The sequence below is a fragment of the Pangasianodon hypophthalmus genome, chromosome 2 (genome assembly GCF_027358585.1).
Source record: "Pangasianodon hypophthalmus isolate fPanHyp1 chromosome 2, fPanHyp1.pri, whole genome shotgun sequence".
NCBI lineage: Eukaryota > Metazoa > Chordata > Actinopteri > Siluriformes > Pangasiidae > Pangasianodon > Pangasianodon hypophthalmus.
The window spans coordinates 18,842,225-18,856,596 of NC_069711.1; the positions used below are offsets into that span (position 1 = coordinate 18,842,225).

General features: G+C 36.3%; 1 protein-coding gene across 1 annotated transcript; it reads right to left on the reverse strand.

Annotated features, from left to right (window-relative positions):
- Positions 1–34: 34 nt before the first annotated feature.
- On the reverse strand, positions 35–10,130 carry stk25a (serine/threonine kinase 25a). The gene is made up of 11 exons (XM_026927091.3): positions 9,801–10,130; positions 6,979–7,209; positions 5,769–5,825; positions 5,514–5,622; positions 4,463–4,620; positions 4,055–4,240; positions 3,635–3,780; positions 3,438–3,549; positions 2,309–2,380; positions 1,905–2,041; positions 35–333 (listed from the first exon to the last, which is right to left on the reverse strand). The coding sequence occupies exons 1-11, from the start codon at positions 9,828–9,830 to the stop codon at positions 294–296; spliced, it is 1,278 nt and encodes a 425-aa protein (XP_026782892.3). The 5' UTR covers positions 9,831–10,130; the 3' UTR covers positions 35–293.
- Positions 10,131–14,372: the final 4,242 nt, after the last annotated feature.

Below are 14,372 nucleotides of genomic sequence, written 5' to 3' on the forward strand. Positions count from 1 at the left end.
CCTTTGTTTCTGTGCTACAAAACAGCTCCATATCTATGTGTCCTTGTGGTTTATTAATATGATAAAGTCTAACATCACATCATTCAATACACAGATCTTGACTTTTTAAAAGCAATCAGTATACTGTAAAGGAAATAATTGGAACACATCCCATAATGTGCAATAATAATAATAATAATAATAATAATAATATGGGTGGCATTGATGAAATGGTCCAAGGTTTATATAAATGGCGTTAGAGAGGAGGTCGTGAGGAGAAATGTGGGTCGATGGTGTGATTTAATCCAGAGCTCTCATCGCTTTGGTGGTGTCGTGTTCCCATTAAGCGTAAACCTGCAGGAAGAGGAACAGAATGAGAGGTGAGAATCACTGCAGATGAAGATGTTCCGTCTCTGATTGGCACATAGCCATGACGACTTATCTGCTGCAATCACTGTGTGTTTTTATACAGGCCTTGCATGTGGACCTTACAAATAGTTTAAGCCTTCAGCATCTAAAATCGCTTGGCAATGTTAACCACTTAAATAAATGTCACATTTAACATACTACTGACAGTGATGAAGTCACGTTATGGCAGTATAAGAATCATCATGTCTGTTCTATAGAACTTAACAGTGCAAACTATAGAAACTCAACTGATTTGAAGGTGCAAAAACAGGGTTACTGAGTTTACTAGCAAAACTAATTTTCTATAATTTATCTAAAAAACTAATACAGCCATCAAATTATATTCCAAAACATAATATTATTCATTCATTCATCTTCAATAAGCACTTCATCCTGGTCAGTGTTCAGGTGGATCCAGAGACTATCCCAGGAACACTGGGGGTGAGGAAGGAATACACCATGAACATGACACCAGGCCATCTCAGGGCACCATGCACACACACTGACACACTCACGCCTAGAGACAATTTATCTTAGCAAATCCACCTACTGGTATGTTTTTGGGAGGTGGGAGGAAACCCACGGGGACACAAGGAGAATATGAAAATCCCCACACAGACAGTAACCCGGTCTCAGGATCAAACCAGAGACCCAGGACCTGTCAGGCACCAATGCTACCCACCGCACCACTGCAGAAAGGATTTCATAATGTATCTGCATATGAAAACAGTACTCTTTCAGTGGTACTGTTGGTCTTTAACCATTAAATACAAGATGCTGGTGACAATTTGAACCATAGTGAAGTCATCCCCCCTTCACTATCATGTCCCTATAAAAGAACATTTTTGAACAATAAGAGCTTCCCAAAATTCTTCTAATTTGGTCTTGTATTAAAAGTGACTCTGAAATTAGGATTAATGAAAACCAGAAAGTGAGTTAAAATGTTTCTATGCATATGCAAACTGAGTGTGTGTGTCTTTTCTTTGTGTGTGTGTGTTTGTGTGTGTGTTTGTGTGTGTGCCCAACCCTACTGCATGCACATTGAAGGGGCACATTTAGTACTCTTTAGTGCTGAGTTGATATTGGTGAGTGAATGATTTAATTAGTGAACAAATCTAGTAATTTTGAAAATGTTAAGGAAAAAACAGATAAATCAAGGTGAATAAGCTTGTACTGAATAATAAATTCCCAATAACTATTTAGTCTAAAAAAAAGAATGAATGAGTGGGCAGGTCTTGGGCTCACCCCTTGACAAAACACTGCATTTACTGAAATCAGTGATACTTTCTCATGATGATGAGTAGCTTATGACTCGTTATCAGTCTTGGCAATCTATTTAAATAAATATTAATGTCATCATATAAGCATGAGCTGATGTGCTTGTTTATGTGCACATGATTTTAGGATGATTTGTGATTAATAAATAGGACACAAATGTAAAGGGTTTGGAACTTTTTTTCACGAACACAAATGTTTTATAAATTGCTGGCCTTAAATATCAAACCAAACATTTTTACCTGCACACTCTCTCCATCACATGGGCGAGTAAATGGTCTGAGATTCCGGGACTCGACTCCTCTGCCAGGTTAAAGGCATTCTCCAGCTCCTCTAATGCACACACACTGCCTCCAGTCACACGACGCTTTTCTTTTAACTACACACAGACAGTAGAAATGAATACTACAGCTCTAGAGTTCTCTATTCGATAATACTGCTGCTGGTAAAGTGAGCAAATTCACTTAAATGGGTCAGTCAAATGACTTGAGTGCTTTGTGCTGTGCTTGTAAAACATATTTGTGATGTTAATTATATAAACCCCATCAATGAAGCAATGCAATGAATTTGAGTAAAAACTTACAAAATTAGTGCACACTGGTTACTGTGTAATTATATTATTATGTAATATACTGTAGTAGCATACCTCTCGAAAGACAGGCATGAGGAGTGTCGTGAGTGAGGAGGACTTCGGCTGCCTCTTCATCACATCTGCTGTCTGTAGTGGAAAGTAATAAGGTGCGCAATTACTTGATTTTCATAACAACTGCCTAACATTTTATTATAGTTGGGAATGTAATCGCCATATTGTATTAAAACCTTATTTATTATATTATACTACTGAATATCTGTTTTGTCTTTCACATATTTCCTTACTCTTCTTCTCTTTATTTCTTTTTCATCTCCTTTTTCTCTCTAAAATCTAAGTCCATGTTGTTCTCCAAAAAAGGGGTGGGGAAATAATTAATAAACGGTACCTGGAATAACTGAACAAATAAATTAAGTCAAATCTTTCCATGACACTTTTAAATTAAGGTTAATTTGAAATTAATTACAAATTTGTGCCCTTATCTAAAGAAAAACTGCCCTAATGTTTCTGACATATCATGAATATCTATTTATTACATTTTAAAATGTATTTATTTCAACAATTACAAATGTACTAGAAAAAGGTGATGTTAAAAATTCAGTGTTAAATATATTTTGCATTTATTTTTTAGAAATAAAATTTGTAAATATAAAAAATAAAAATCAATTCATTTTTGTAGACATTAAAGAAATTATCATGGGAAATCAGCATTTTTTAATGCTACACTACTGCACTGCTGGGAAATTGTTAGCAAACCTATGTATATGGTGACGTGTATTGCAGAAATATCTTTGAGAATCGTGATATTTTTGTCATATCGCCCAACCCTAATTGAAGTACATTCAGTCTAGCACATGGTTTCCTGACAGGAGCAAAAATAAACCAACTTTATTAACACAAGAACTCATAAAAGCAAACTGAGCACAAATAAAGTACTATATCTTAAGCAAGCATTATGATTTCATGACTCAGGTTCTCAGGAACCGAGTTCTCCTGTTTGGAATGATCACAACTAATAAATCTGACGTGCTTAATTTTATCTTAGATTTGATATGCAATAAGAATTATAAGGTTCAGGTGTAACGCTGTTCATTTCCAATTCCCACTCCGTGCCTCCGCGACCACACAACAGCTACCAATCCTGTGAAAGAGTGGAAATGAATAAGGTTAATGTACACACACCCACCTTACTCTCTGCATGGTTATTTGCTCTCTGAAGCTTGTTCAGAGAACTGGGTCTTACAGTGGGAGGGAACGTCCACATAGGACTCTGATGTGTTTCATCGCCCTCGCCATCCCTGACACACACATACACACACTGGTCACGTTAAGCACTACACACCAGTATAGCAATCAGTATAAATATGTATTGTAATCTCTTACGTGTCAGAGTCGTCGGAGCTGGACTGGTCCCCGTGGCCCTCAGACTTCCAGCGGCGGTAACGGTCGATCAGCTCTGCTAAGTAGGATGTTTTCCTGGTGTAGCGACTGATGAATTTATGCTTAAGCAGCTCTTTGGCTGTTGGTCTCTGTAGAGAAGATCAGTGTTACTCTTAATGACAGCAACATGTAAGTATTCGTGCCATGAATAGATGAAAATGTAATGATGCAACATGAGTTTCAGCACATTCTGTTTATTTCATACTTTGTATTTCTCTAATTGGTTTTAATAAAAGAGCAAAGAGTGTTGGAATGGTGTGATGTTGTGGTTAGGTACAGAGTTTTATGACTTTCGTCATCATGAATGTCTGCGTAGTTGTGTCCTATCTTCATTAAAAAAAAAAAAAAAGCAGGGACACTCACAAACCGTGGGTCTTTGTTAAGACACGCTTCCACAAACTCCTTAAAGGCCTTGCTGTAGTTGCCCTCCAGAGTGGGTGGGTTGTTCTTAGGGATGAGGAAGAGAACCCTCATGGGGTGCAGGTCTGAGTTTGGGGGTTCTCCTTTGGCCAGCTCGATGGCTGTGATACCCAATGACCAGATGTCAGCCTGGGATGAAGAGAAAGTAAAAATACAAAGAAGAATGAGAGACAACATAACATTTAGCACCCTTACCATCTGTTCCTTTCTAAATATTTCATCAGGATAATTTACATGAGTGAACAGAAAGTATGAGGTACTTAACAGATGTTGATTTGTAACTTGAATTCTAGACTTAAACTTGACACCCAAAGGACCAAATAGTGGGATAGTAGTCCATGGAAAGCGTACCTTAAAATCATATGCAGACTGCTTAATGACTTCAGGAGCCATCCAGAATGGCGTCCCCACAAAAGTGTTCCTCTTGATCTGTGTGTCTGTTAGCTGACCTGCCACGCCGAAGTCGGCCAGCTTCACCTCTCCGTGCTCTGACAGTAAGACGTTGGCAGCTGTTTGGATGAAAAGGTTTGTGGTGATCAGAATAAAAACAGCAGATTTACGTATACTGAAGTGTTATTTATACCAGAGTGCTGCTGAATGCTGGATTTTGATTGGTCAGAAAGTGTAATTCAAATCACAGGTTTATATCAATGCACTTGTTTTAATACCATTTAATACCATTACTGTCTCGATAGTAACAGCTAATTCACAGGGGCTTGTATGATGGATGGTCACATAATTTAAGAATACCAAAAAATGGCTAAAAAGTGTTGTTATTTTTAAACACAGAAAGCATCTGTTTTCTGTAAGGAAATGTTTATTTATTTTTTTTTTTTAGGAGGGAGTCTCAGGTGTCAGCTCTTAACAGTAACCATAAGCTTTCTGCCACGGTACAGTCTTCAGGACAGAGAACTTTGTGCTTTCCGGTTTCTCAGTAACATGAGAAGCTGCAATTTTTTCTTATGCTCCAACATGCAAGTATAAACTGATCAAAAGTATTACAGGCCATACTTTAATTAATATAAAACGTAAATGTAAATGCAAATTGCTGTGATAATAACAATTGAGAACATTCTGTTATAGGAAATAATAATATTCAGGATGGTAACAGTAAATCCGCTTTGCGCTGGCCTGCATCACACCACCCCATTGTTGTTTATATATTTTGAGCATTTTACAATAAATTTTTATTCAAAAATAAACAAAAACATCTATAAAATCAACTGGATTGCAATTTATAAGTAGAGCACAGTCTTATAGTTAAATGCATATGCTAACAAATAAAACAACATGATTTGTGGATTTTGATGTGGATGGAAGCCACATGTTCCGTGGTTTTGACACAGCTTCCGGGCTTTTGCATATTTTCACAGAGTGAAACAGAGACTATTTCAGTCCTGACCTTTAATGTCCCTGTGAATCTTCCTCTCTGAGTGGAGGTAGTCCAGTCCTTTAAGGATCTCTCGGAGAATGGTGGCGATGTAGGCCTCCTCCAGTGGTCCTGGCTTTAGCTAACAACACATAGCACAGAGAAATCCCACACCATGTTACAAACTGTGGTCCTCAAGATACTCAAGAAATGTAAATGAAAAGTTTAGTATTTTTATTTCTATATTGTAAGCACAGTCAATAATATCAGGATGCCGTCTATACTCACCATGTCTAGAGCAGAGCCACCACCCAAGTACTCCATGATGATCCATAGCTTAGTGCCCTGCAGTTATACACAACTTGCTGTTACCATTACACTCAGCCATCCAATCATTCATTTATTTAGACATGGAATAAGCTTCCTGAGACCAAGATTTTGTTTATAGTAAAACTCTTTAAAGACATACAGAAAGATATAAACCAAGTACCACATTTTCCAGTCAATAACACACACTTACTTTGTCATCTAGCAGGTACTAAGATGAGAGATGTTACAGTTACTAACATTCACTACAGAGTCTGATACATTTTGTCATAAATGTGGTCAAGAACATACTACTTTCACAGAAAAGGGCAATTTGACCTACATGGGAGATGACCAAACACAGACTGCTGACAAACATGGTGATTTTCTCATTTACTCACCACTACGTTCTTTAACAAAACTTTAGTGTTCAAAAGTTTGTTTTCTCACTGGAAACCAGTGAGAAATTTAGAGTGAAGTATATATACATGGAACTGCAGAAAGCCAATCAGACTGCAACATTTAAGGTCCTGATGCTTTTGGACAGAAAGGTGTACAAAAGATATCAGACAATAGCCACAGGATGTTAAGTGTCTGAGCCTGAGACTTTATGTAGCCATTGTTAAATAAATATGGGTAATAAATAAATAAATAGAAATTGTGTGTCAACGTTTATGTCACTAAGCAATATCTTTAACGTGATGACTGAAATTCATATCGACTATGAAAAAATGTTAAAGTTAAAATAGCTAGTGTCAAAAATATCATACAGTGTAAATGAAACTGGAATTCATCACACATAAAATGAACTCATGGAAGCTTTTCTATGTTTCTGCCAAAGTAGTTTTGCCATATTAGACCTCAGTAGGCTTTGTCAACAGGAAGCAGCAAGCTGACTTTAAGCATGCACAAAGCAGGTTTCTGTCCAGCTGCCATAACTGACTCCACAGCAGTTTGTGTTATATTCCCTAATAAAATGAAGTCTATATTAATAATCTTTATACAACAAAGTGACTTATATTGATTTTTGCTGCTATCGGTTGCTACTGAAAATCTTTTGGGGGAGTGTGAGTTGAATAAAATGAATTTTAATGAAGAAACAACAGAACATGCTAGCTACAGCAGAGCTGAATAAAGTTCTTACTGGTCTTATTAGAATATGCAGATGAGTATGAATAACTTGTCCACAGACCTTCAGGTACGAGCCAAAGTATTTGGTGACGAAGGGACTGTCGCACTGGCTGAGAACTGTGATCTCCTGCTGAATGTCTTCAATCTCATCCTCTGCCTCCTCTAGATCTATGATCTTGATGGCCACTACCTCCTTGGTGTGGTTGTTAATTCCTTTGTAAACTTCTCCAAAGGATCCTTTTCCAATGCGCTCTAGTTTGGTGAAATACTGCTCAGGATCCAGACGAGTGTTCTGGTCAATAAATAGACAGACACGTTAAACATGGTAATGTTTAATTACAATTTGTAAAGAGAAAAGCAAACACACACATCAACTGATATAATAGCATATAACTCTTCCAGAAAACTATAGAGCAATGCTCTCAGAGCTGAAGTGGATGTCACAAATTAACCTGGCAGTTACCAAGCAACAGGTTCATCAGGAGACATCGCAAATCAGAGGTAATACAAGTTCATTTGGTAGACACTGGAAAATTAGGCACTGCAATCTTTTAATTCAGTCTACAGTATATCACCAGTAGGATAAACGTTTGCCTGGTATATAAACTAATACGGTTCATGGAACAAGACACTTCCGCCTTTGGCATTTCCAAGAAAGCTCAATCACTCACGACATTGTCAGCAGACGTAGCAATCTGAAACCAAAATAAAAGCACCACTCCTCATGCTGGTCTCAAAGTTCAGAAGATAAGATCCTGCAAAGGGTGAAAGCTCTATCAGCGCAATCAAACTTCCAATTGCGATTGTCCAATGTCTTATAAAAATAAGAGAGCAAAGGTTTATTACCCCTGCATTAGAAATGATGGACAGAAATGTCTCTTCTTCCTTTTAGAATGTTTAATACTACTAGACATAATGCCACTTCATCTTTATTAAAATAATCCCAAGCACATCCAAATTAACATCAAAATACTTGCAGGAACAAAACGCAAATGGCTGTCTCAGTTTTCATATTTAAACCCATATTTTGAAGTGTCTTCCAAAAATATTTCACAGTTAAGGGTGTGATATACACAAAATTCAAATTTGATACAATATTGATACAACATACTTTCAATACAGCAAAAATGAGCATTGCCTGTATATGTGTCTTAGGTTTCCATATTCAATTGACTAAAACATTCAACATTATAAAAGTACAATAATTGAAACTTTATAATGACAGCGTTTGTGTGATCCATTCAGACTCTTAGCAGCTGTGCATTAGAAGGTTGAAATTAAACATGGCTAATTAAACAAGCGGACACGTCTGAAACGCAGGGCTTTTTCCATTCAGCTGTTAGCTGGCTGCACTCTCACAGTCATCTTGCTCTGTGTAGCGCTAGATGTGTGTTTGAATTGTATAAACAGCATGCTTAGAAGAAGCATGTTTTATTAATCCCTGCAGCCTCTCCTGACACAAGATAAAGAGGAAGTTGAGATAAAGAGGGCTTGATTAAGTTTAAATGTTTATTATACGTCATGTAATATAAGCACTATTTTATGACGAATAGCCTGTTTATTATGCAGTGTTGAATGTGTTGTTCAATATGGAGATATATGAAAACAAGAGCCTTGTATCAAATTAAACGTTCTGTTACGGCCTTATTCACCACTTAATGAAATGTTTTATATCAAACTATAATTATCTCTCAGGCCAAAATGTATGTTATTCTTGCCAGACAAAAATATGGAACTGAAAGAATTCATGTTTTGGGGGGGAATTTTGCATCCTTTAAAAAGGAAACATTCTGGAAATATCCAGACCTAACAAACTTTTCTAACATCATCCAAGCTTAAAAAAAACTTTTTTCCAGGCCTTAGAAACCTCTGAGTTTCTGGAAACACCCACACCTTTAAAAAAAAAATCCTCATTTCTAGATGTAGAAACTTAATACACGTGTCATGCAGAGCATGCTGCAGCAACACCCTGGCTGCTTGAGTGAGCTCGCTCAGGGGCAGAGACAGTACTGAGCAGGATGGTATGCTCTCACTATGTTCATGTTCTCTCTGACTTGTTCACACCTGCCACCACTGCTGGGTACTTGACTAGAGCAGCACTCCTCTGGGCCAAAGGCCTCTGCATTCTGTGCTTTTACAACACTCACAGCACGTCACACAGGTCAAAGTGACTTGACTTCCCATTGGCGGCTCCAGACTTTATTCGTCACTCTCACAACATATATAATATTGGTGGAATTAAATAATATTTAAACACCTTAAATTCTGAGACAGACTTAATTTCTTCACTCTTGTGACTACATACCTTTCCTAGTAGTTTTACTGACATTTTATGTAAATAGTACTACATGTTATTCACCTTAAAGTATATGTAATATTATACTTTAAGGTGAATAACTGAATAATAATCTGAAAGCAATTGCGTACCCGAAGGAAAAATAGCAAACCTTGCACAATCACATTATACTGGACTAAGCATGGGAATTCAGTTAAGTTCATTATTATTAAGGTAATATATTCATTTTGCCGAATCTGGGAACCTGGCCATGTCTTAACCTTTTGGCAGAGGCAAACATACTATAGCATATACAACAATAACAACAACAACAACAACAACAACAAAAAGCCTGCTATTTTCTAATTAACCTTTAGACCAAAAACATGACACACCACCCAACATTTTCTTTTGCCTCAGACAGACAGACAGACAGACAGATAGATAGATAGACAGACATACAAACAGACAGATAGATGGATAGGTAGACAGACAGACAGATAAAAAGACAGACAGATGCATGACATACAGGCAGACAGATAAAAAGACAGACAGGTAAATAGAGAAACACACACACAGTCCCACTCAGGCCGGGATTAGCGGGTTACCTGGTTGCCGATGCCCCCCAGCAGCGCCATGGCGGCGGTCACACCGCGCTGGAGCCCCGCTGGAGCCCCAAATTTCCGCCGCTTTTTCCGCTCTGTTGTCTGGACCGTTGTTGTTGTTTTGTTGGGACACACAGACACGCACACTGAAACCTGTATGTCTGTTCACTCAGTCACAGCGCTCTGTCTCTGCAGGAACACGGTGAGTCTGTAAAGCATCTAAACTGCTGTTCACTTCCATCCGAGACAGCTGGCACAGCACTGTAGCTGTTTACTGAATGTTTAATCTCTCTCTCTCTCTCTCGCTCTCTCTCTGAAGAGAGAACACGCCCCTTTCCTTAACAGCTGCTGGGTCAAAAAGGAGGACGTACTGCGCATGCGCATGATCCTCTGTACGTTTGAATAGGTTTGCGTGACGCGGTTTTCAAGACCAATAATAATAATAATAATAATAATAATAATTTAAAAAATTTGACAGGGTACATCACCTGATGCAAAGCATTCGTCAAACAAGTTTCTAGGTAAAACTCAACCAAGTGTTGTAGCTTGTAACGTTAATGCATTTGTTCCTTGACTGGGCTTTTTGTGTACTTTTAATAAATAACATGTTAAAACGAGGGCATTAAATATATCTTTTGCACTACTTAGAGCCTTTATAGAAAATTAATATCTAGCATTATAAATAGACTATATCAATAAAACTCGTAACAATAGTTTGATTGTTTATTATTATTATTATTATTATTATTATTATTATTATTATTAAATTAATCAACACCCTCTGACAATCATGAGTGATATAACAGAGGCCTTTAGTATAATAATAATATCTAGCATTATAAATAACATATATTAATAACACTAATAACAATAGTTTGGAAGTCAGTAGTTCAAAATATTAAATGATCAGTTTATTAATCTAAATTGTTGCTAGTAACTGATGCTTTATTAATAAACTGGGGGAAACAAAGTTGGTGTTCCCACTAGAGACACTGTTTCTGTTTATATGACAGGTCCATTTTCATCATTGTAGCGGAGATTTAATTATGTCTGAAGTTGAACCCATTTTATTGCTGCATGGTCATTTACCCTTTTTCCCTCCAGGGGGCAGCATTGTGGCAAAAAAGACTAACTCAGAGACTTGCTGCAGTATCAGCTGGTACGGAAGAAAAAACTGACAAAAGGATTTGAATTATAAAAGCCTTCGAATTCTTAATAATGAAACAAAAACAAAATTGAATTCATAATATTGATATATATTAGGTTGAAAACCAAACATCTTTACTTAATTATTTTTAATTAACCTCCTTGAATTTTTTTCAGCAGACAGAGATTCACCTTTTAAAATTCAGGTTTTGAAAAAAAAACCAAGCATCTATATTCAAATATATATATATATATATATATATATATATATATATATATATATATATATATATATATATATATATATATATATATATATATATATACTTGAGGTATAAATATATATATATATATATACTTGAGGTATAAATATATAAAATATTAAATGATCAGTTTATTAATCTAAATTGTTGCTAGTAACTGATGCTTTATTAATAAACTGGGGGAAACAAAGTTCGAGACACTGTCTCTGTTTATATGACAGGTCAATTTTCATATATATATATATATATATTCAAATGAAAATATATATGAAAATTGACCTGTCATATAAACAGAAACTATATATATATATATATATATATATATATATATATATATATATATATATATATATATATATATTTTTTTTTTTTTTTTTTTTCAGGGTTCACAAATTCAGATTCAATAATTCAGTTTTCGAATACTGAAAAAACTGTACTGAGGTTGCTAATTTCAGCTCAAAGTAGATTAAAAAAATAAAATCTGTATTTTATTTCTCCTGTTAGGTTAGGTGGTTGTGGTTGGTTGTTATTCATTCTCTCTCTCTCTCTCTCTCTCTCTCTCTCTCTCACACACACACACACGCACACACACAAACACACAAATGTAGTGTTACAACCTGGAACTGAAATGGACTTAACTGGAATAATATTTCATGAATCTTGTTCATCAACTTTGTCTGTGTTTTTAGCAGGAAAATTATTGATCTTTAAATTATATTAATCTGTATTCCAAGGTAGACATCAAGTGTTATAACTCACTCATTCCCCCACACTCCCTCTGCAGTCTCCCGCTAAAGTCCTAAACAACAATACAACAATGTTTTTAATATGTAGTAAAAAGTTGATGGAATACACACACGGTCATTTTAATTGTGAAGTGATCAACATGCAAAGAACACACACACACTCACTTTTTCTGCTTTATCCTGATCAGGGACATGATCCAGGGCCTGTCCCAGGAACAACCTGGATGGGATGCTAGACCATAGGGTACCATACACACACCTAGGGTGAATTTATCTTAGTCAGTCCACCTTCTGGCATGTTTCTGGGAAGTGGAAGGAAACCCGAGAACCCAGAGGAAACTCAGACATGGAGAGAACATGTACAGGAACTCCACACAGACAGTACCCCAAGCTCAGGATCAAACCTGGGACCCTGGAGCTGTGAACACACAACAATATGACTCACTGCACCACCCACTGCACCACCATGCCACCCAGGCAAATCATAACAGCTTTAGTAGTGTACTTACTATGAACAAAAATGACATTATGGGTGTGAAAACACAGACCAAGCTGGTCAAGCTAGGAGACTATCTTTGCCAGTTGTTAGGTGATTTTTCTTCTTTATTACTTGATTAACAGGTCAATAAATGTTTAAGATTTTCTATTTACCTTACTGCTGTGTTATTTTCTTTAAAACACTCTTATCTATGATGTTGCATTGCTGCTCTGATGTAATGCTGATTTGGTCTATTGATATATCACCACTTGTGAAATGATTTGTATTACATGTGTGCAATTCTTTCGTTTGCAATGAGCAATTTTATCACTTAACAGACATATTGCAAAAATGCATACCTTTATGTATATCAGTACCTGTATACATAAGGTATACTGCCCAGCTCTAGTTTTGTGGAATTAGTCAACACTGAACATGCTGCAGCTGGGACTGTAAATATGAGGAACAGTCAAAAAAAAAAAAAAAAAAAAAAAAAAACCCTGAGGGTATTCTTCAGGCAAGACATGACATAAAGAAGAAAAAAAAAAGTAGGAAAGTAGGTGAGAAATGCTTCCTAGTAGCCTACAACCTTTCAAATCTAAACAAATAGCCTGTCTATTTTTTATTGTCTTTATTACTTTCATTTCATGGGAATTTATGGTTGAGCATGCTAGCTTCCTAAAATCCAGTTAAAATGGATTCCAATGACATTTTGGATGGGTAGCTAGTTAAAAAGTTCTTTCTTTCTTTGTTGATTTTCCCCTACACTGTACATTTCATTGTTTTCCTTTGTCTGACACATGTGATTTTAATCATTAGGTTAAAATGTGTGTATCCCCTTTCCTTATACACATTTTGACATTTAAAGGAGGATATGATGAAACTGAACCACAGGCTACAAGCGGACCATGAACACAGGACCAGTATCTGAATCAGTGAAAGTGAATGCTAAGATGAAATAGAATAAAGATTTTGTCAATTTACTCTGGATTATCTAACTGTAACTGTATTTTCATGTAAGATATAATGCAACTAGTGCTTTTTTCTTGATAAACAACCATAGCAACAGAAAAGGTATGGCTAAATTGTAAATTGTAAATTACTCATTGTAAATTGTAAATTACTCATTCAGGCTTGTAGCCAATTACAATACAAAACAAAACACACCCATAATTAATGAAGTCATTTTCTAAGTAATTCATCTGAAACATATACCGTTTTTGCCTTCTTTTCTCCGGATTTTTCACCACCTTTACTACTTGCCCTGAAACCACCTCTGGGTCTATCTATTAGGGAAATAACTATAGGCCACCAGGGTGTTTCTGCATATCGTCAATCATTACAAATTTATCAGACCACAATGAGTGCTTCCTCATAGACATCCATTTTTTGAACTGCCTGAACACATGTGGTCAACAAAGAGGAACTGATGCATTCATCTGTTTAGTTTTTGTTATCACACTAGCAATTGTGACAAACTCTACTGGGCTCTTGCTGTTTTACTTTCTGTTCATTTTTTGTTCCTACTTTGGTGTGTAAATATTCCTTCTAAGCTGCAGTGTGATGTGTCTTGCTGTTGTTCCCTGTTGTTCTCAACATGTTTCAGTAAAGAGTTCATCTGGTAGTTGGTTTGTATAGGCAACGTTGGTGTCTATGTGTTAGAAACAAAAATACAAGTAGTTTCGCCTGATTTTATAATGTGCTGGTAATTAGAAGGCATGTCAAAACAGATCCTCCAGAGGATTTCTGAAGAAGTTGCTAGACAGGGATGTCTTTCTTTTTCACAGGGCGAGGAATGATAAATATTTCAAACTGTGCTGCCATATGTTATGTGCTGTGGAAGTTCTAAAGATGTAGCTAGATAATTTACCAGTCACTCTCTGCTTTAGTTAGTGTCATATATGAAAGTCACTATAATGATGTAGTTACTGAGCTTGAGAAA

Excerpts from the sequence above, each read along its gene's own strand:
- stk25a (XM_026927091.3), bottom strand. The coding sequence starts at position 9,830 with ATGGCGCTGCTGGGGGGCATCGGCAACCAG. Across the intron at positions 7,210-9,800 it reads TGGGGGGCATCGGCAACCAG|AACACTCGTCTGGATCCTGA; the intron begins GTAACCCGCTAA and ends TTTATTGACCAG. Across the intron at positions 4,621-5,513 it reads GATTCACAGGGACATTAAAG|CTGCCAACGTCTTACTGTCA; the intron begins GTCAGGACTGAA and ends TCATCCAAACAG.